This window comes from Petromyzon marinus, unplaced genomic scaffold (assembly GCF_048934315.1).
Source record: "Petromyzon marinus isolate PM22_M1 ecotype Great Lakes invasive population unplaced genomic scaffold, UKy_Petmar_22M1.pri1.0 PM_G_Scaffold_49, whole genome shotgun sequence".
NCBI classification, from domain to species: Eukaryota; Metazoa; Chordata; class Hyperoartia; order Petromyzontiformes; family Petromyzontidae; genus Petromyzon; species Petromyzon marinus.
In genome coordinates, this window is record NW_027423001.1 from 58557 (window position 1) to 82067 (window position 23511).

Genomic DNA, 23511 nt, shown 5'->3' on the forward strand with positions numbered 1-23511 from the left:
TCTCAATGAGGGCCTTACCCGGCAAAAATAAAACGCTCCGTTTATAGTTCAAGTCCCGTGCACAACATCACGCGTCCACCTGTATAGAGGAGGAGGAGTTCCAGCCCAGGTAAGTGAACTCGCCACCTTTATTATCGTCACCACCACCACCGCGATGTCTCCAGCAAACAACAAAACAGCTGCCATGCCCCCTTCAGTCTGGGGGCAGGCAGGCAGGGAGAGAGGGGACGTTGCCACGACAGACCACGTGACCCACAACCAACGCCGGGCCACGTGGCGACGTCAAACAGAACCGTGACGCGCAAAGCGCCCCCACCCACCCCACCCCCCCCCCCCCCCCCCCGGGTGGGGGCAAGTCGAACGGACGATGATTCTCTGTCGACTCTCTCGGATCGTTCTGGAAGATGCATCGTGCACGCGCCCCAACAACGCACACAGCCTCACCACCACCACCCACCGGGCCATGGATAAAGTTGTGCGAGTCTGGTGAGTCTTTGGGTCTCTGTGTGGTGAGTCTATGGGTCTCTGTGTGATGAGTCTGTGGGTCTCTGTGTGGTGAGTCTGTGGGTCTCTGTGTGGTGAGTCTATGGGTCTCTGTGTGGTGAGTCTGGGTGTCTATGTGTGGTGAGTCTATGAGTCTCTGTGTGGTGAGTCTTTGGGTCTGTGTGGTGAGTCTATGGGTCTCTGTGTAATGAGTCTGTGGGTCTCTGTGTGGTGAGTCTGTGGGTCTCTGTGTGGTGAGTCTGTGGGTCTCTGTGTGATGAGTCTGTGGGTCTCTGTGTGGTGAGTCTATGGGTCTCTGTGTGGTGAGTCTATGGGACAAACTCAGAAATATCCAGCGGCGGCAGGCATCGTCAGGGGTCGGGATGGAACCCACGACCTCCCGCGTGCCAGGCGAGGTGGTCGACATCTCCTAACCACCGTGCGGTGTGATTGGTGTGGCGACGACTTGGGGAGCGGCTTTCATCCGGCGGTGTCAACCGGGGGCGGGGACGAGGTCCTAAAGTTCCGATTTCTGCTCCACCGCGGCGGTGGCGGCGGCGGTGGCAGCGGTGGCAGCGGTGGCGGCGGTGGTGGCGGTGGCGACAGCGGCGGTGGCTACCTGCACTCGGCAGAGACAATATCAGGCTTGGGGACCAGGCCTGGGGCGTTCCCCCCTCGCTCGTTCGCCGGGGAACGAGAATATCACGCAGGGTGGGGAGAAAACACTCAGGAGGCACGGAACTCGAAACAACAGCCAGCAGCAGCAGCATCATCAGGCCCGATGATGATGTTGATGATGCCGGTTGTGGTTGTTGTAATTACCGGTGAGGTGTCACCAGGTACTTGAATTGTGAACGTTGTCGTGGGTTTACTCTACAACACACTACCGGTTAGTACTGAACAAGTATACTACACTGTACACTACACTGTACACTACACTACACTGTACACTACACTGGACAGTACACTGCACTGTCCACTACACTATACACTACACTGTAAACTCGTAACTAATTGGCACGTTTTGTTTACGTGACACTAAACCTGACTAATTGGCTGCGTCAGGTGGTGGCGGGTTTTACGACACAGCGTTTATATATTGACGCCACTTAACACAAAAACAAATTCGACTTTGAACACAATGGGAATATTGTGTTCATGTTGTAGCAGCAGGAGGAGGCGGAATCCACAAATGTACGGTCGGGGGTACGGGGGTCAGAACGTTACAACAGCAAACACGTCACGCAAACTCGTCACGCTGACATGTCACGCGCCATCGGCACATGCCAGGTATAGCAAAGGTTAACAAATCAATAAAAATAAATATAGACAAATATTGTGTATCTTACCAGGTAAGCCCCCCGCTGTGCTACTACGTCACTTGTTTTGTAGAAGCTACACCGGCTACCACAAGTGACAGCTCAACTCAGTGGCTTATCGTCATCATCGTCATCATTATCGTCATCATCGTCATCATTATCGTCATCATCGTTATCGTCGTCATCATCATTATCGTCATCATCATCGTCATCATCGTTGTCATCGTCATCATCGTCGTCATCATCATCGTCATCATCATCGTTGTCGGGTGGCAAATAAGGAGCAGCAGCCAAATGGCTCTGAACGCGTAGAGACACAGGAAGTGTCAGGGTCGGGATAGGACCCACGACCTCCTGCGTACCAGGCGAGGTAATAATAATAGGGTTTTTCCCCTTTTTGGTACTGGCAAAGGAGGTCTAATGATGTAGATGATCCAGGCGAGGTAGTAACCATCTCATAGCCACCATGATGACGATGATGATGATGAGGGAGACACCGCAAACTCCAAATATACGGGTGTCAGGGGCGGGGAAGTAGCCCACGCCCTCCCGTGTACCAAGCGAGGCAGTCAACATCTACGTAGCCACCGCAACGCCACCGCCGCTCACCGGGACGCTTGCCGGCGTTCCGTCTGCCCTGCACGGCGCACACCAGCAAGGGGAACAGCACCAGCACCGCCAGCACCAGCACCGTCATGGCCACCGTCAAGCTGATGGGGTAGATAGTGCTGCTGCTGGCGGGGAGCGTCGCCTCGTCTCCCGTAGGCACTGTGGACGAGGGTGAGGAGGAGCGGGAGGTGGATGGGATGGTGGTGATGGTGGTGGTGGCGGCGGTGGTGATGGTGGCGGCGGTGGCGGCGGTGGTGGCGGCGGCGGTGGTGGTGGCGGCGGTGGTGGTGGCGGCGGTGGTGGTGGTGGCGGCGGTGGTGGTGGTGGCGGTGGTGGTGGCATTGGTGGTGGTGGCGGTGGTGGTGGTGGTGGCATTGGTGGTGGTGGTGGTGGCGGTGGTGGTGGCGGCGGTGGTGGTGGTGGTGATGGCTACGGGATTGGGGACACGAGGAGATTCGGTGAGACGCGGGGAGATAACGGGGAGATACGGGTAGACATGGGTAGGCAGACACGGGGAAACAGAGAGACACAGTGAGACAGATACAGACAGAGAGACAGATACAGACAGAGAAACAGAGAGAGACTGACAGAGAGACACAGACAGAGTGGGATGCTGAGCAGTGTTGTTGGATGAGGTTAGTGAGGAGGAGGAGGTTTTGGTCTTAATCACTTCTCTGTGTATGTGTGTGTGTCTGTCTGTGTGTGTGTCTGTATGCTGGGCTGGCTGAGTCATGTAGCCCGCATGCCCAGCCACCGCATGCCGAAACAGCTTTTGTTCGGCCGTATCGAGGGGGCTAAACGGGCGCAGCATGGACTGGAGAAGAGATGGAGTGATGTGGTACAGGAGGACGTGGAGCTGAGTGGACTTGCCGATGACTGGTACCAGCGGTGTCAAGATCAGCCTCTGTGGTGGAGGCTCGTGAAGGACGCTACTGGGCAGTTGGAGGTAGTTGCCCTCGAACAACAACGGAGGGCGGAGGAGCGACGCTCACAACAACGAGCGGAGCGCCGGGTGGCTAAAGCACAGCAGGTTGGCACAGTAGGGGGCACAGGTGGTGCATTAGCCAGTTATCTCAGTCAGTCGACCCGTGGTACCTGGGTCTGCCCCGTGACCTGCCAGCGGGCGTTTGACACTCCACGTGGCCTCAAGGTGCACATGTCCTGGCACAAGCGTCGTGGTGACGTCACCGCCACTTAGTGGCGAATGGCGGTTGTTGTTGTCTGTGTGTGGCTGTCTGTCTGTGTGTCTGTGTGTGTCTGTCTGTGTGTCTATTCAACACCGCCTTGCCAGGCATGCTGAGGAGAGGCTTGCGGAGCCCCAATGTGGTTTCAGGAAAGGGCGGTCCTGCACAGATGCCATATTTTCTGTCCGTCTGCTACAGCAGAGGTGTAGGGAATTCCAACAAGACCTACATCTCTGCTTTATTGACCTAGTCAAGGCCTATGATACCATCAGTAGGCCTGGGCTCTGGGTTGTTCTTCGTGCTTTTGCAGTCCCTGACCCTCTGCTCACGATTATTAAGGACCTTCATGATGGTGAGCGGGCCCGGGTAAAACTACGTGGCCGGGAGTCGGAGCCATTCCCTGTGTGACAGGGATGTCCTCTGGCTCCCACATTATTTAACATCTATTTCGACCACGCAGTTCGTGAAGCCTTCGATGGCCGTACCAGACCAGAGGAATTTCCATCTGGTACAGACGTAGCGCCATAGATGTGACGGCGGTGCATCGAACCGTCAGGGGAGGGGCTGCAGCGGCAGCCCAAGAGGGGAGGGGCTGCTGGGGGCTCAGGACCCCAGACAGCCCCACCCCTCGGTGGGCAGGAGGCACCAGAGGGGACCTCCCCAGCCGATCTGGAGCCAGGCGCAGCCGAAGAACGAAGACTGGCGGCAGCTTGATAGGACCCTGGACCCCCTCGCCCCGCCGTCCTTGTGCAAGGCGGTAGTTGGTGACGTCACGTCGCGCTCGCCCTCCGGCACGGACAGGGGACCGGGACGGTGACGTCATGTCCCCCTGGGATATTTAGGCTGGGACCCCGTGACGTGTTCCGAGGTTGTTGGCGGGGAGCCAGGAACGTGTGAAGTTGGGAGTTGGGACCCAGGGTAGGTGGAAATTAGCACCAGGCTAGAGTAGCCTGTGGGTGTGCTAGGGACCTCCCCAGTACCCTTCCCCTGGGGGAGCGATGGGACCCAGGGTAGGGGGAGATTAGCACCGGGCTAGGGTAGCCTGTGGGTGTGCTAGGGACCTCCCCAGTACCCTTCCCCTGGGGTGTGGAGTGTAGGCAGTGAGCGTGCAGTACACGGAGTCGTGGTGTGTGAAGAGAAGTCTTTAATAAAACAACTGGCGCAAGCCCCTACATGAAGATCTTCCTCCGAGTCGTCATTTACGCCTCAACACTTGTAAGGGCCGGGACGCCGTGCGGGCCGTTGGTGGGACTCTGGGCCAGTGGTGGGACTCTGGGTCAGTGGTGGGACTCTGGGCCGGTGGTGGTGGGACTCTGGGCCAGTGGTGGTGGGACTCTGGGCTGGTGGTGGGACTCTGGGCCAGTGGTGGGACTCTGGGCCAGTGGTGGGACTCTGGGCCAGTGGTGGTTAGACTCTTGGCCGGTGGTGGGACTCTGGGCCAGTGGTGGGACTCTGGGTCAGTGGTGGGACTCTGGGACTGTGGTGAGACTCTGGGCCAGTGGTGGGACTCTGGGCCAGTGGTGGTGGGACTCTGGGCTGGTGGTGGGACTCTGGGCCAGTGGTGGGACTCTGGGCCAGTGGTGGGACTCTGGGCCAGTGGTGGTTAGACTCTTGGCCGGTGGTGGGACTCTGGGCCAGTGGTGGGACTCTGGGTCAGTGGTGGGACTCTGGGACTGTGGTGAGACTCTGGGCCAGTGGTGGGACTCTGGGCCAGTGGTGGGACTCTGGGCCAGTGGTGGGACTCTGGGTCAGTGGTGGGACTCTGGGACTGTGGTGAGACTCTGGGCCAGTGGTGGGACTCTGGGCCAGTGGTGGGACTCTGGGCCAGTGGTGGGACTCTGGGCCAGTGGTGGGACTCTGGGCCAGTGGTGGGACTCTGGGCCGGTGGTGGGACTCTGGGCCAGTGGTGGGACTCTGGGTCAGTGGTGGGACTCTGGGCCGGTGGTGGTGGGACTCTGGGCCAGTGGTGGTGGGACTCTGGGCCGGTGGTGGGACTCTGGGCCAGTGGTGGGACTCTGGGCCAGTGGTGGGACTCTGGGCCAGTGGTGGTTGGACTCTTGGCCGGTGGTGGAACTCTGGGCCAGTGGTGGGACTCTGGGTCAGTGGTGGGACTCTGGGACTGTGGTGAGACTCTGGGCCAGTGGTGGGACTCTGGGCCAGTGGTGGGACTCTGGGCCAGTGGTGGGACTCTGGGCCAGTGGTGGGACTCTGGGCCAGTGGTGGGACTCTGGGCCGGTGGTGGGACTCTGGGCCGGTGGTGGGACTCTGGGCCGGTGGTGTGACTCTGGGACTCCCGGCCCCACGCCCTTGTAAGGGTGAGGTCCGAGGCAGCCAGAGTCTGGACCCGCACCTTGGCTGGGTGGGGTCAGGGGTCGCCTCCCTTAGGGTGGTCACCTTGGCTGGCTGGGGTCAGGGGTCGCCTCCCCTAGGGTGGTCACCTTGGCTGGGTGGGGTCAGGGTAGCCTCCCCTAGGGTGGTCACAGCGGAGGAGCCCACGGCGTAGGCAGTGTCACGGCACGCTAGGAGCAGGCCGTGTGCCTAGGCTGTAGCAGTGTATCAGGAGGACTGTGGGAGTGCTGTGTTGTAATAAAGGAGTTTCCTATCCGAAGTGTCTCCGGAACCCATTACACAGATAAAATGGGAGGCTGATCGATGCCCAGGTGGGGTCGAGGGATGGCTCTCTATTGCTCAACCACGTTGCGTATGCCGATGATCTGGTAATAGCTGCTCATTCAGAGGAGGAGTTGGAGGCGCTGCTGCTAAACCTGGAGCTTGCCACTGAGAGGTGGGGCCTTAACCATCAGTTCCACCAAAACTAAGCACCTGCCTGGGTATTTTGTACCATTGGACAATCCACTCCCACAACTCCCAATCGGTGATTGAGTTGTGGAGAGAGTGGAGAGTTTCCCATACCTGGGCAGTGTGCTCATGACTGGCTCCGGTTGGACAGCAAAGGTCTCACTCTGAATCAGTCGAGCGGCATTATCTATTCATCGGTTGCGTAACGCTGTGTGGAAGCTACCTGGTCTGTCACTCTGCACGAATCTTCAGGTCTTCTCGGCCACAGTCATTCCCTCCCTTCTCTACGCTTGCGAAAAGTGGACTCCCCTAATGGAACATCTTCGCCGGTTGGAAACATTTACGCTGGCCTGCCTACAATCCATCCTGGGTTTAACCAGGCTGGATTGTGTGAGCTCACAAATCCCAGAAAAATCTGGACAAAGTCCCATCGGTGAGCTCCTCCGGCAGGCAAGGCTGTGTTGGCTGGGTCATGTAGCCCGCATGCCCAGCCACCGCATGCCTAAACAGCTTTTGTTAGGCCGGATAGAGGGGGCTAAACGGGTGCGGCACTCGCCCACCCACTCACTCACCCTCCTACCCACTCAACCACTCACGCACCCACTCACTCAACCACTAACCCACCCACTCACCCACCGACTCACCCACCCACTCACTCACCCACCTACCCACTCAACCACTCACGCACCCACTCACTCAACCACTTACCCACCCACTCAGTCAACTACTCACCCACCCACTAACGCACCAACTCACTCAACTACTCACCCAATCACTCACCCACCCACTCACTCACCCACCCAATCACTCGCCCACCCAATCACTCACCCACCCACTCACTCAACCACTCACGCACCCACTTACTCAACCACTTACCCACCCACTCACCCACTGACCCACTCAACTACTCACCTAATCACTCACCCACCCACCCAATCACTCACCCACCCACTCACCCACCCACTCACCCACCCACTCACTCACTTACTCGCCCACTCACTCAGCCACTCACCCACCCACCCACCCACTCATCCACCCACTCACTCAGCCACTCACCCACCCACCCACTCACCTACGGCACTGTGCGGTGGAGGGACGGAGACACACGACGGTGGAGACCACTCCCCTGTCTTCCACCGTGGGTAGCGAGCTACGACTCTCACGCGGACGCAGTACTCATCCTTGCCGCCAGGCGGAGGCACCGGGTGGCGGTAGCGGCACCCAACAAAGCGCTCCTGGCAGTGGCAAGCAGAAGTCTTTAGTGTGCCTGGTTATGTGGATGACACATTGGTGGTCTGGGCACACAGCAAAGATACACTCAACGCATTTCTAAATCGTCTCACCATGAAGCTGACAGAGGCTGACAGAACTCCAACATTTCTTTACCCAAACAACCAAAGAGTTGGCATTTCTGGACATTCGGCTCAGACGGGGTAGAAGTGACACAATAACACTCAGTATTTACCAAAATAAAACTCGTACTGACGCCTATCTGAATGCAGAGTCACAACCTTCACCCCGCAACAGAAATCTGCTCTTGTCAAGTCGCTCATTCATCGAGCTAAGAAAGTGTCAGATGGTGACAGTCTGAGAAGTGAAATTGAACATGTTAAAGAAGCGCTGCAAATGAACGGTTACGATGATGCACAAATAAAGAGGGCATTGAATACCAAAACCACATCAAATAACAAGAGCATTGAAACCGCCCAAGTAATTAAAACGATCAAAATACCGTACATTGCGGGAGTAGCTGATGAACCCGCCACATGTTTGGGAAAACAAAACATCCGAGTCAGATTTGGCACGGTACATAAAATACAGCATTTAATATCTGCTACAAAACATGTATTACCGAAGCTATCAACAGAAGGTGTGGTACAGGATTAACTGCACGTGTGGTAAATGTTATGTTGGGCAAACAGGACGAATGATCAGCACGAGACTAAAAGAACACCAGAGAAACATTAAATTCTCCCAAACACAACTGTCAGCAGTAGCAGAACACGCGTGCCAACAATGACACACTCCATTGATTTTGATGTTGAAGTTTTGTGCAAAACTAGCTCCTACTGGCCAAGACTAATTAGAGAATCTATCGAAATTGAAAGAAATCGAAATAATTCTAGATTTAAAGCTTTCGTGACTGCTAGGATCCATACTCTCGTCCTTTCACCTGATGAAGGCCGCTTGTGTTGTGGCCGAAACGTCGTGATTTTTTGTTATTTTATTTTCACCTACGTGACTTTACCCAATAGAACCAAATCGAAATAACTTTAACCGTTCGGATAGCTACCGCCTTAGTGCTGCGTGTAAGCGAATCATCAAATAATACATTAGTTAAATGCATGCCTACAAAGGGCGGCGTACTTCAGCAGGGATTATTGTTGGTAGGGCTATTTTATTCAACACAATAGACAGGAAAGACAAGTGCAAAGGGCTTGCATAATGCACATGCCTCATGTGCCTTGCCTCAGTAATCACCCCCCCCCCACCCATGATTGTGCAAGAGCGCAGAAGGGTGGTCACCACATCTAGGCCTCTATATAAGGAACGAAACAGGAAGACTTCACAAATCTGTCTGTCGCCTGATGAAGCTTGTTGTAATTACCGGCGAAACGTCACGGTACTCAGACTGTAAATGTTGTGGCTTGGCTCTCCAACACACAACTGGTGTGCTGTACTAGTACACTACACTATACACTACACACTAGTGTTGCACTAGTGACGAATTGGCACGTTCTGTTTACGTGACAACCCTTACTAGTTGGCTGTGTCGGGTGGTGGCGGGTTTTAACGACACAACATTTATATATTTACGCGACCTAACCAAAAAACCTCTTATGGATATTGGTCGCGTACGCCAACTACGTGTTAACCTGAGCATCATCATCATCATCAGTAGTAGTAGCATCACCACTCACCCACTCAACCACCCACTCACCCACTCAACCACTCACCCACTCACCCACCCACCCGCTCACCCGCTCAATCACCCACCCACTCACCCACCACTCACTCACCCACCCGCTCACCCACCCACCCACCCGCTCACTCAGCAGCTCAATCACCCACTCACCCACCCACCCACTCACTCACCTACCCACCCACTCACCTACCCACCCACCCACTCTCACCGTGCTCGTCACGCCCCTCCGTGTGGAGACCTCTGCCTGCAGGTGGTACAGCACGTCACACTGCGCCATCCTCCTCCTCCACCCACTCCTCATGGAGACCCCCACGGAGAGCTCCCACGCCTTCGGCTCTCCCTCGTCGTCATCGTCGTCATAGTACCCATCGTCGTCGCCATCGCCGTCAGCCCCATCACCGTCGGCGCCAACACCCTCATCATCATCATCGTAGTCATCATCGTCGTAGCCATCGTCGTCATCTTTGTAGACCTCATCCTCACCCTCACTACCACACTCCTCCTTCTCCTCACCACCATCACCACCCTCCTCCTCCTCCACCGTCGCGTTCTTGTGGAGCATCATGGTGACCGTAGGAGCGCTGAGCACAGCTGAGACACGGGGGGGGGGGGGGGAGATGACGTCTCACTCACACAGAGACACTCAGAAACACACAGAGACACTCAGAGACATTCAGAGACACTCACACAGAGACACACAGAGACACACACAGAGACACACAGAGACACTCAGAGACACTCACACAGAGACACTCACACAGAGACACTCACACAGAGACACTCAGAGACACACAGAGACACACAGAGAGACACTCACACAGAGAAACTCAGAGACACTCACAGAGACACTCACACAGAGACACTCAGAGACACACAGAGACACACAGAGAGACACTCACACAGAGACACTCAGAGACACTCACAGAGACACTCACACAGAGACACTCAGAGACACACAGAGACACACAGAGACACACACAGACAGAGACACACACACACAGAGACACTCACACAGAGACACTGACACACAGAGACACACACAGACACACATACACAAAGGCAAACACACACAGAGACATAGACACACACACAGAGACACAGAGACACTCACATACAGACACTCTACACACAGACATATACACACACAGAGACAGAGACACACAGACACACACACAGACACACACACACAGACACACACACAGACACACACAGACACACACACACACAGACACACATACACACAGACAGAGACACACAGAGACACTCACACAGAGACACTCACACAGAGACACACACACACATAGAGACACATAAAGAGACACTCACACACAGAGACACTCACAGACACACAGAGACACACAGAGACACACTCACACAGAGACACTCACACACAGACACATACACACAGAGACACACACAGAGAGACACACAAAGAGACACTCACACATAGAGACACACACAGACACACAGAGACACACACAGACATACACACAAAGAGACTCTCCCACAGAGACAATACACAGAGACATTCACACACAGAGACACTCACACAGAGACATGCACAGAGACACTCACACAGAGACACTCACACACAGAGACACACTCACACAGAGACACTCACACACAGACACATACACACAGGCAGACACAGACAGAGACATAGACACACACACAGAGACACAGAGACACTCACATACAGACACTCTACACACAGACATACACACACAGAGACACTCGCACAGAGAGACTCATACACACAGACATACAGAGACAGACACACAGACAAATACACAGACATACACACACACAGAGACAGAGACACACAGACACACACACACAGACACACCCACACACAGACACACACACAGACACACACACACACACACAGACACACATACACACAGACAGACACACACAGAGACACTCGCACAGAGAGACTCATACACACAGACATACAGAGACAGACACACAGACAAATACACAGACATACACACAGACACACACACAGACACACACAGAGACACACACACACACAGACACACATACACACAGACAGAGACACACAGAGACACTCACACAGAGACACTCACACAGAGACACTCACACAGAGACACACACACACATAGAGACACACAAAGAGGCACTCACACACAGAGACACTCACAGACACACAGAGACACACTCACACAGAGACACTCACACACAGACACATACACACAGAGACACACACAGAGAGACACACAAAGAGACACTCACACATAGAGACACACATAGACACACACAGACACACACACAGAGACTCTCCCACAGAGACAATACACAGAGACATTCACACACAGAGACACTCACACAGAGACACGCACAGAGACACTCACACAGAGACACTCACACACAGAGACACACTCACACAGAGACACTCACACACAGACACATACACACATACACACAGGCAGACACACACAGAGACATAGACACACACACAGAGACACAGAGACACTCACATACAGACACTTTACACACAGACATACACACAGAGACACTCGCACAGAGAGACTCATACACACAGACATACAGAGACAGACACACAGACAAATACACAGACATACACACAGACAGAGACAGACACACAGACACACACAAACACACAGACACACACACACAGACACACACACACACATAGACAAAGCCACTGACTTGTCTTCAAGGGTAAGACCTCAACCACGACCCAGGGCAAGGAGATTGGTGAGGCCACCGGTGATGACGATGAAACGGTGGCTCTGACGCGCAGGTGATAGCGGTCACCGGGATGCCGCAGAGCTGAGGAGACATCGCACCGAGTCTCTGTTGTGGCAGCGCAGACGGTCCGCCAGTGGGCTCGTCCATAGCTGCACAGACAGAGACACGGGGAGGAGGTAGTGAGGAGTGGGTGAGTGAGTGGGTGGGTGGGTGAGTGAGTGAGAGAGTGGGCGAGTGAGAGAGTGGGTGAGTAAGTGGATGCGTGAGTGGGTGAGTGGGCGAGTGAGTCAGTGAGTGAGTGGGTGGATGAGTGAGTGAGTTGGTGAGTGAGTGGCTGGGTGAGTGAGTGAGTCAGTGAGTGAGTGGGTGGGTGAGAGAGTAGGTAGGTGGGTGAGTGGGTGAGTGGGTGAGTGGGCGAGTGAGTCAGTCAGTGAGTGAGTGGGTGAGTGAGTAGGTGGGTGAGTGAGTGGGTGAGTCAGTGAGTGAGTGGGTGGTTGAGTGTGTGAGTGAGTGAGTGGGTGGTTGAGTGTGTGAGTGAGTGAGTGGGTGAGTGACTGAGTGAGTGGGTGAGTGGGTGAGTGAGTGGGTGAGTGAGTGAGCGAGCATCTCACCGTTTGCTCTCCACTCTGTAGGTGACGCTGCTGGTGGCGGGGTTCACGTTAGCTGGTTCCCAGCGGAGTTGTGTCAGCAGGTCTCGAGACTCCACGCGCACATTCAGTGGGGAAGCCGGGGCTGGGGAGATGGGCAAACGGCACTCAGTGTGCGCTAACCACTGCACCACCGCTCCCCACACTCACACACAGTGCGCTAACCACTGCACCACCGCTCCCCACACAAACACAGTGCGCTAACCACTGCACCACCGCTCCCCACACTCACACACAGTGCGCTAACCACTGCACCACCGCTCCCCACACACACACAGTGCGCTAACCACTGCACAACCGCTCCCCACACTCACACAGTGCGCTAACCACTGCACCACCGCTCCCCACACAAACACAGTGCGCTAACCACTGCACCACCGCTCCCCACACTCACACACAGTGCGCTAACCACTGTACCACCGCTCCCCACACTCACTCACACAGTGCGCTAACCACTGCACCACCGCTCCCCACACACACACAGTGCGTTAACCACTGCACCACCGCTCCCCACACACTCACACAGTGCGCTAACCACTGCACCACCGCTCCCCACACTCACTCACACAGTGCGCTAACCACTGCACCACCGCTCCCCACACACACAGTGCGCTAACCACTGCACCACCGCTCCCCACACACACACAGTGCGCTAACCACTGCACCACCGCTCCCCACACACACACAGTGCGCTAACCACTGCACCACCGCTCCCCACACACACACACAGTGCGCTAACCACTGCACCACCGCTTCCCACTCACTCACACAGTGCGCTAACCACTGCACCACCGCTCCCCACACACTCACTCACACAGTGCGCTAACCACTGCACCACCGCTCCCCACGTCCACCACAACCTGGCACCCGATGTATCGACCGGCCCGGCTCACCGTGGCTGCTGCACCACGTGACGAGGTGGAGGAGGAGCAGGAGGAAGAGGAAGAATAGGCCAAGTCTAGAGACGAGTTGACGCATCGCCATGGAGCGATATTTAGTCACGTGCAGAGAAATTCGATTCCCGGTTCGATTAACTATACTCGCATCAATTCTTAATGGGATAACATTAGGAATCGATTATTGTAGAGTAATGGATGTATAGAGTCGATTTTTATTGGGATAACATGGGAATCGATATACAGTTGATTAAGCTAATTAAATCGATTTCCGTTCGGATAACATGAGAATTAAGTGGTCGAAAATGAATCTTAATGAATCGATTCCTACTTTTATTACATGAGAATTGAACATGATCGACTATCGTGTGTGGGTGTGATGCTCACCTGTATGTGTACGTGTGTGTGTGTAACTGTGTGTGTGTACCTGTTTGTGTGTGTACCTGTGTGTGTGTGCCTGTGTGTGTACCTGTGTGTGTACCTGTGTGTGTGTCTACCTGTGTGTGGGCCTGTGTGTGTGTGTACCTGTGTGTGTACCTGTGTGTGTGTACCTGTGTGTGTACCTGTGTGTGTACCTGTGTGTGTGTACCTGTATGTGTGCCTGTGTGTGTGTACCTGTTTGTGTGTGTACCTGTGTGTGTGTGTGCCTGTGTGTGTACCTGTGTGTGTACCTGTGTGTGTCTACCTGTGTGTGTACCTGTGTGTGTGTACCTGTGTGTGTGTGTGCCTGTGTGTGTACCTGTGTGTGTACCTGTGTGTGTCTACCTGTGTGTGTACCTGTGTGTGTGTACCTGTGTGTGTGTACCTGTGTGTGTGTACCTGTGTGTGTGTGTACCTGTGTGTGTACACTGTGTGTGTGTACCTGTGTGTGTCTGTACCTGTGTGTGTGTACCTGTGTGTACCTGTGTGTGTACCTGTGTATGTGTGTACCTGTGTGTGTGTACCTGTGTGTGTGTACCTGTGTGTGTACCTGTGTATGTGTGTACCTGTGTGTGTGTGTACCTGTGTGTGTGTACCTGTGTGTGTGTACCTGTGTGTGTACCTGTGTGTGTGTACCTGTGTGTGTGTACCTGTGTGTGTACACTATGTGTGTGTGTGTTGTGGGGGCTACCGTCCCCCGCTTTACCCACCGACTCCCCCGTTTCACTCACACCGCTACCCCCCCGGCTGCTGTCAGGTCCAGACTACCGACCCCTAATGCCTCGCCCCCCTGTACCTCTGCCTGGGATGTCGACCGCGTTTGCGTAGCTTAATTAGCGGCTCGTATGCTTTGCGCTCGCGATGCGCTACCCTGTTCAACGGCGGCGTGTCGCGGTGAGCGCGCTCGCAAAGTAAAACCCCGTCCTGCACGGGAATAAACAGGCGCGGCGCGCCCCCGTGGGATTCCCTCCCACCCACGCTCCACGCGCTTAAGCCAAAACAAACACGCCGCGATTACTTTGCTCCGATTTAACGGGCTGTTTACACAGCTGCGTATTCGCACACGCCAGGCGCTTAATTCGCTATTAGACAATTGCGCGAGTGCGCGCCCGCCACCCCGTCACACAGGCGCGCAAGCGTAAAGCGCTACTGTAGGCTATTGCGCAGGTACACGAGCGCTGGGCACCGCCGAAGATATTCGTGTAGGTACGCGCGCGCTGAACAATACAGTAAACGACCGTACAGGTACGGACACTAAGCACGTTCTACTCCCTTATTCGCTGCAAACAGCGCGTATGCGCACGAACACACAACACTCTGTACACACTCGTACCGATATGCGAACACCAAAGACTTCGTCTCCCTCCTCGCACTCACAGTGACCACGAAACAGCTTTATCCTATTAGTGGTTTTATTCCCCGCGAGTATCGAACTAGACTGTGTGTGTCAGTACGGACCAGCAGGACCGGTCTAACCTATTTCGCTACTCCCTGATACTTAATGGACCTGTCTGCCCTCTATTTTCTCTCCGAATTTCGTCCCTTTGTCTTACCTCTCTCCCTCGTACTTACGGTCCGACCTCGCAGCGATGGAGGTCGCGGATAGATGATGCTGTAAACAGAATCTGGCTGTTCTCTGCCCCGTCTCACGGACGTGCGAGTAACAGTCAGGTGACGGCTCCCCGATCCCTCCCTCCTGTTGATCTCCAGTCAAATAAAAATGGCCCCGTGCCTCCCCAAAGCGTCCCTTTTTATGCTCCTTTCAAAGCCCTCGCACCGCCCATCCGCGGTGCATCGCGGGTCAGGCCGTTAATCCGCGGTGCATCATGGGTAGGGCCATTATTCCGCGGTGCATCATGGGTAGGGCCGTTAATCCGCGGTGCATCATGGGTAGAGACGCTAGCCCGCGGTGCACCATGGGTAGAGACGCTTAACCCACGCTGCCCCGCTCCCCACCTGTCTGCTGGTCCGTGTGTGTCTTGGGCATCTCCTCACTGCAGTTCTCAGTGGGTTCGCCGTGGTCATTTAATTCTAAGTTAAGCCACGGCGCCAAGTGCCATTTGGCCTGGGGGGGGGGGGGGTGCCTGCCAATTCCCTGACCCTGAGAAACCGTGGAGCACCCCCACGAGGGGGCCTCTCGGGTAAAAACTCAGGGCAGGTGCCCCCCTCCCCTCCCCATGAGGCCCTACTTGAGTGTGTGTGTGTTTAGGTGGGGGGGGGGGGAGGGTGGCGGGGGAAATGCTGTGATGGGAACCGGGTGGCTTCTCGTCGCAGCAGCACAGCGACGGGCCCGGTTTCAACGGAGCGGCTTCGCTGTTGTGGCACCACATAGCCCCCCGAGGTGCCAGTCCCCGTCCCGGGTTGACTGGAGCACCTCGCCTGGGTTGCTCCCACGAGGTAGCGCCGCGGGGTCCGCGGGACTCGTCCAGTCCTCGTGGCCGGCCTCGGGGGTGGTGGCTCCGTCTCCCGGAGTTCGGGCGGCGGTCTCCTCCTCCGCTCCAGCGGTTTTCCTTGGTCCTTGGCACCTGCGGGCTGGGAGACAAACTCGGGGGCGGTAGGATTTAGGGGCCGTCGTCCCCGTCCTCCCTGGCCCGGGTCAGGACCCCCCGGGGCCCGGGGCTCCGTGGGGCCCATATACCGTGCGAGGCCCCCGGGTATGGGGGGTGTGGGGACCCAGGGGTTTCGGGGTACTCGAGCGGCGGGGTTCTCCTTCGCTGGGGACGCCCTCCATGGTTTTAGTTGCCGGACGTTCACCACCATCTCCCGGCCTCTCTCCCCCCCCTGAATCAGTACCGTCCAGGGGGAGATCTGTCGTCCCACGGTCCAGGGTCCCCGCCAGTAGGTGGTTAGCTTCCCCGCCTGCCCGGCCCCGACGCGAGGGGTGTGCAGCCATACCTTAGAGCCCGCCGAGTAGAAAGGGGGCTCCATTCGGGGTCGGGTCCCCTGCTCCTGCCTCTGGTGTGCGGCCTCGCCTTGCGGGTAGGCCCGGCCCCTCGCTCCTCGTAGGGTCTCCATCAGATGCTCCACGGGGCGGCTCCCTTCCTCCCATTGCGGCGGAGGGACACCGAACAGCAGATCTGTGGGTAGGCGAGACTGACGACCAAACATCATTAGGAACGGGGTCTGTCCCGTAGATGTGTGTACCGTGGTGGTGTAGGCGAACAGAGCATAGGGGAGGTGTTCGTCCCAGTCCAGTTGATTCGCGGCCGCCATGCGTTTAAGCTTCCTGGCTAGAGTCTGGTTCATCCTCTCTACCATCCCATTTGCATGGGGGTGGTACGCCGTAGTTCGGTCCTTCTGGATCCCGAACTCCCGGCACAGCGCCTGGAATAGCTCTGCCTCGAACTCACTACCCTGGTCGGTAATGACTCGTTCGGGGATCCCGTGCTTCAGTACGCAGTGTTCCACGAACGCTCGGGCCACTACGAGGTCTGTCTCATCGGGGATGGCCACCGCTATGGGATAGCGTGTGAAGTACTCCACCGCTACGAGAATATATCGGTTGCCCCGGTGGGATCGCGGGAATGGCCCTTGCAGGTCAATCCCAACCAGTTGATTCGGTCGACTGATGCGGAACGATCTCAGGGGTACCTGGTATCGCGCTGGTTTCGGCCCGCATTGCTAGCACACGCGGCAGCCCTGTACCCAGGCGGCCACATCTTGTGCTAACTTGGGCCAGAGATACTGGCGACGCAGGGTTTCACGAGTGCGCCGTTCCCCGTCATGGCCCCCGAGCGGGTGGTCGTGCACCAGTCTTAGCAGCTGGGGTCGCACCTGGGCGGGAACACAGTTGCACCCCGGCTGGCCGGCCTCGGTTAACTCCCGTACCACCCCGTTCTGCACACACAACCGGGCATACAAACCGCTCCAGGGCCCTGGTAGGGTGCTCTTCTCCTCCCGCAGGGCCGCTTCCACCGCCGCCAGATCCGGATCCGGCTGCTGGGTCTGCCTCAGCTGCTCGTCGTTCAGGCTCGGGAAGGCGCAGCCGACGTCCTCCTGGATCCGTCCGATCGGGGCGGATAGGTCCGCTGGGTCCTGAGTCGTGGGCCCTGCGCTTGCCGGGCGGTCGACTGGGTCCGCGCCTCCACCTGTGGGGGTCTGTGGCGCATACCGCACTCTCTCTCGCCGGGGGGGGGTTAGGCTCAGCGGGTTCCCGGGGGTCCGTTGCCTGTCGGCAACGTCCCCCCATGAAGCACGGGCAGGCCTCCTCCGCCCTCGTCTTGGCACACACCGCGGGTCGCCGTGATAAGGCATCCGCGTTTGCATGCGTCCGTCCCGCCCGGTACCCGATTTGCAGGTTGTACTCCTGCAGCTGCGCCAGCCATCGGGCCATCTGCCCCCGCGGTTCCTTGAAGGTGAGGAGGAACTGCAGAGCATAATGGTCCGTGTGCACCCGACATTTCCTGCCGTACAAATACGGCCGAAACTGTTTACACGCGAAGATCACAGCGTACAATTCCTGACGGGTCACACAGTAGTTCAGCTCGGCCCCGCTCAGGCTCTGGCTGGCGTACGCAATAACCCATTCCATCCCTTCGTGCACCTGCGACAACACCACACCCAGCCCGCTGCTGCTGGCGTCAGTGTCCAAAATAAAGTCGGTGGTAAAATCGGGGAAAGCCAGGGTGGGGGTGTGGGTGAGGTGGTCTTTGAGGGTGGTGAAGGCCGTCTGGCAGGCCTCCGTCCACTGATAGGGGTTCTTAGGGGAAGTGAGTTGGGTGAGGGGGCGTGCAATCTCGCTGAATCCCTTTACAAATCGACGATAATAGGTGGCGAGCCCCAAAAATGATCTTATCTCTGTCAGGTTTTTTGGCTGTGGCCAATCCACTACGGCGCGTACCTTGTCCGGATCGGTGCGCACCCCTGCCTCGCTGACGCGATGTCCGAGGTACCCCACCTCGCGCTGTGCGATGTAGCACTTACGGGGCTTGAGCTTGAGATGAGCCGCTCGCAGTCGCTGGAACACCTCCCGTAACCTGGACCAGTGCTCAGACAGAGATCTACTGAAAACGATCACATCATCCAGGTAAATCAGGCATTGTTCCCACTGCAAGCCCCGCATCACCAACTCCATCAGCTACTGGAACATCGCGGGCGCGTTGGTGAGCCCGAACAGGAGTACTCGAAACTCGAATAGTCCCATCGGGGTGGTGAATGCGGTTTTCGGCCGATCCTCCTCCGTCATCTCCACCTGCCAGTACCCGGACGCGAGATCGAGGGTGGAAAAATACCGCGCTCCGGCGAGGCTGTCAAAGGTGTCGTCGATGCGCGGTATGGGAAAGGCGTCGCCGAGGGTGACTGCGTTTAATTTGCGGTAATCGACGCAAAACCGGGTTGACCCGTCCTTTTTCATTACTAGTACCACCGGGGCAGACCAGGGGCTCGCCGAGGGCTGAATTATGTTATCGCGGAGCATGTCCCCGACCGCCTCTTTGATCTGGGTGCGTTCGGGTGCGCCCACGCGGTACGCGGGGAGTTTTATGGGTCGGGCGGCACCGGTGTCGATTTGGTGCTTAACGAGATCTGTGCGACCCACGTCCGAATCGTGTTCGCTGAACACGTCGGCGTACTCCCGCAGTAACCCGCGTAGCTGATCGGCCTCTCCCTTAGGTAAATCTGCCCAAGGTACGTGTAACGCGTCAAGCAGGGGAACGACCTCAGCGTGGGGAGTCGGGCCGACTCGCCAGGCCAGGTCCTGGTGGTCTTCGGGGCGACCGGGGTCCTCCGCCCAGAGTGCGAATACCGAGTCGTTGGAGTGGCGCGCGTGTAGGGGGTGCACGGTGGCTACTGTGGTGCGCCATCGCAGTATTGCCGGGGTGCCGTGGGGGTTAAACACACGCAATCGGCCCCCATCGGCGTTTACCAACGTGGCTGATCCCACAACCCCATATCGTTTTGCCAACTCCGGGTGAGGAGTTAGCATTACCTCCCCCGATGGTCGGTGCGCGGGGTCGGTGGAGGGTGTCGCCACAGGCACCAGCATCTCGGCGAGCGGCCCGATGGTGACGGCCGTCGTCAGGGTAGCGGCCACGGGTGTGAAGCGGGGGCGATTCGGCTCCCGTCCCAGGCATGGAATCCGTTCCCTGCTGCCTTCCACGGTGGCGCATCGCTGGCGGGGCTGCACGTTGAGCCCCAGCTTTTCCAGGAGGTCGGTACCTGCGATACACTTGTGCCACAGCACACTCGAGACGTAGAACTCCTGGGTGCACACCTGGTGGCCTATGCGGACCTCCAGGGTGGCCCTCCCCAGGAGCCCCATTCCGGCTCCGCTCGCCGTGTGCAGTGCGCGGTCCGGGGCCTGCAGGTGGCTCACGTCGACCCCGATCGCGCTGCAGTGCGCCGCGCTCACAAGCGAGGCCACCACCCCCGTGTCCAGCAGGATCCGGGTACACATTCTGTTGACCTGCCCTTCCACCAGCGACGTGGCCCCCGTGATTCCTGCCACCAGCTCCCGTAGCCAGTCGCCAGGAGTCACCGTGTCCACGGGCGTTGTCGCTGGAACCTGTGTGAAGATCACTCGCTCGCCATTATTCCCATTGTCGTCGATATGTGTTGGGACCGCGTCGATTGCACCCCTAGGTGGTCCATTCTCTAGGGGGGCGTTGGCGTTTAACCCTTCGGCATATCTAGCGCGGGCGATCTGAGGGCAGTCTCTCACGAGATGCCCCTGACGGCCGCACATATAACATGCCTGGGGGGGGGGGGGGGGGTGGTGGCTCCGTAGTGGGCACCCTGCCCGCTTCCTCTACCCCCAGTGCGCCGCTGCCCAGACTCTGCTTCTAGTCGGGATACCCTCCCAGCTAGCCCCCCCACCGTGGAGCGCAGCTCCCCCATCTCGAACTGGATGGTCTCGACGGAGGCCTGCAGCTTGGTCTCAACGGAGGACTGCAGCTTGGTCATATCTCGGCCCATTTTGTGCTCCATCCTCCCGATGCTGGCCTGTATATCCCATCCGGGTACTGTCACCCGGGGTCTCGGGGGCTCCCTTGCCCATCCCCTTGTCGCGATGGCGAGCTCCTCCTCCTCCTCGTCGGAGAGTAAGCTCGCCATGGCGCACTCCCGTCCCCGCCCTCGGGGCTGCGTGCGCTCACCGGAGAGCTTCTCACATTTACGCGCGCGCTCGACAAGGGTGTCGAAGGGGAGGCGCGCCCCGTCTACATTTGGTTTCCACCACGGGGTACGCACCAAATATCGCTGTACCTTCCCGGCGGCGAGGTCATCAATTATTTTCGCCTCATACTCCGGGTGCGCGATCTGGGTTAGTGCGCGCACGTCCTCGGCATAATCTCGCAAATCCTCACCGGGTTGGCGGCGGCGCACCTCTAAGGCCGCCTGCGCCTCCTCCTCATCATGCGTGCCGAAGCGTAGTTCAAGCCGGCGCATTAATTCCCCCCACTGGGTTTGTGCGCTTGCGGGCAAAGCCTCTACAAAGTCGGCTGCCCGCCCATCCAAGTGCATCTCCAGCTGCCGCAACGCCTCCGCGTCCGTCCAGCCATTAAAATTCTTCGCACCTCTAATGCTGCGGGCAAACAATTTCCATGACGGAATCCCCTTGCCCGTGAACGTGCATTTTATCTTAGCCTGGGGTGGGGCGCCTCTCTCCCTTGGAGGTGCGGGGGATCGTACCACCTCTGACACCATTATGTGGGGGCTACCGTCCCCCGCCATCACTGAATTGTCGGGGCCGTTGCCCACCGACTCCCCCATTCCATTCATACCGCTACCTCCCCGGCTGCTCTGTCAGGTCCAGACTACCGACCCCTAATGCCTCGCCCCCCTGTACCTCTGCCTGGGATGTCGACCGCGTTTGCGTAGCTTAATTAGCGGTTCGTACGCTTTGCGCTTGCGATGCGCTACCCTGTTCAACGGCGGCGTGTCGCGGTGAGCCCGTTCGCAAAGTAAAACCCCGTCCTGCACGGGAATAAACAGGCGCGGCGCGCCCCCGTGGGATTCCCTTCCACCCACGCTCCACGCGCTTAAGCAAAAACAACCACGCCGTGATTACTTTGCTCCGATTTAACGGGCTGTTTACACAGCTGCGTATTCGCGCACGCCAGGCGCTTAATTCGCTATTAGACAATAGCGCGAGTGCGCGCCCGCCACCCCGCCACCCCGTCACACAGGCGCGCGAGCGCAAAGCTCTACTGTAGGCTATTGCGCAGGTACGCAAGCGCTGGGCACCACCGAAGATATTCGTGTAGGTACGCGCGCGCTGAACAATACTGTAAACGATCGTACAGGTACCGGCACTAAGCACGTTCTACTCCCTTATTCGCTGCAAACAGCCGCGTATGCGCGCGAACACAAAACACTCTGTACACACTCGTACCGGTATGCGAACACCAAACACTCCGTCTCCCTCCTCGCACTCACAGTGACCACGACACAGCTTTATCCTATTAGTGGTTTTATTCCCCACGAGTATCGAACTAGACTGTGTGTGTCAGTACGGACCAGCAGGACAGGTCTAACCTATCTCGCTACTGCCTGATACTTAATGGACCTGTCTGCCCTCTATTTTCTCTCCGAATTTCGTCCCTTTGTCTTACCTCTCTCCCTCGTACTTACGGTCCGACCTCGCAGCGATGGAGGTCGCGGATAGATGATGCTGTAAACAGAATCTGGCTGTTCTCTGCCCCGTCTCACGGACGTGCGAGTAACAGTCAGGTGACGGCTCCCCGATCCCTCCCTCCTGTTGATCTCCAGTCAAATAAAAAAATGGCCCCTTGCTTGCCCAAAGCGTCCCTTTTTATGCTCCTTTCAAAGCCCCCGCACCGCCCATCCGCGGTGCATCACGGGTCAGGCCATTAATCCGCGGTGCATCATGGGTAGGGCCGTTAATCCGTGGTGCATCATGGGTAGGGCCGTTAATCCGTGGTGCATCATGGGTAGGGGCGTTAATCCGCGGTGCATCACGGGTCAGGCCGTTAATCCGTGGTGCATCATGGGTAGGGCCGTTAATCCGTGGTGCATCATGGGTAGGGGCGTTAATCCGCGGTGCATCACGGGTCAGGCCGTTAATCCGCGGTGCATCATGGGTAGGGCTGTTAATCCGTGGTGCATCATGGGTAGGGCCGTTAATCCGCGGTGCATAATGGGTAGAGATGCTAGCCCGTGGTGCACCATGGGTAGAGACGCTTAACCCATGCTGCCCCGCTCCCCACCTGTCTGCTGGTCCGTGTGTGTCTTGGGCATCTCCTCACTGCGGTTCTCAGTGGGTTCGCCATGGTCATTTAATTCTAAGTTAAGCCACGGCGCCGCAGTGCCATTTGGCCTGGGGGGGGGGGGGGGGTGCCTGCCAATTCCCTGACCCTGAGAAACCGTGGAGCACCCCCACGAGGGGGCCTCTCGGGTAAAAACTCAGGGCAGGTGCCCCCCTCCCCTCCCCATGAGGCCCTACTTGAGTGTGTGTGCCTGTAGGTGGGGGGGGGGGGGGGGGGGTGGCGGGGGAAGTGCTGTGATGGGAGCCGGGTGGCTTCTCGGTCGCAGCAG

At 57.4% G+C, this 23511-nt stretch overlaps 1 protein-coding gene across 3 annotated transcripts; it reads right to left on the reverse strand.

The window, feature by feature from the left end:
- Positions 1–325: 325 nt before the first annotated feature.
- On the reverse strand, positions 326–13734 carry LOC142917404 (uncharacterized). 3 transcript variants are annotated; one of them, XM_076062054.1, is made up of 8 exons: positions 13597–13734; positions 12668–12788; positions 12015–12205; positions 9529–9911; positions 8127–8144; positions 7467–7629; positions 2412–2840; positions 326–1102 (listed from the first exon to the last, which is right to left on the reverse strand). In XM_076062054.1, the coding sequence occupies exons 1-8, from the start codon at positions 13685–13687 to the stop codon at positions 855–857; spliced, it is 1644 nt and encodes a 547-aa protein (XP_075918169.1). In that variant the 5' UTR covers positions 13688–13734; the 3' UTR covers positions 326–854. The 3 variants fall into 3 exon arrangements, with proteins under 3 accessions (XP_075918169.1, XP_075918171.1, XP_075918170.1); XM_076062056.1 differs by having other exon boundaries at positions 2412–2570; positions 13597–13733; XM_076062055.1 differs by lacking the exon at positions 8127–8144 and having other exon boundaries at positions 13597–13733.
- Between the last annotated feature and the right edge of the window lie 9777 nt (positions 13735–23511).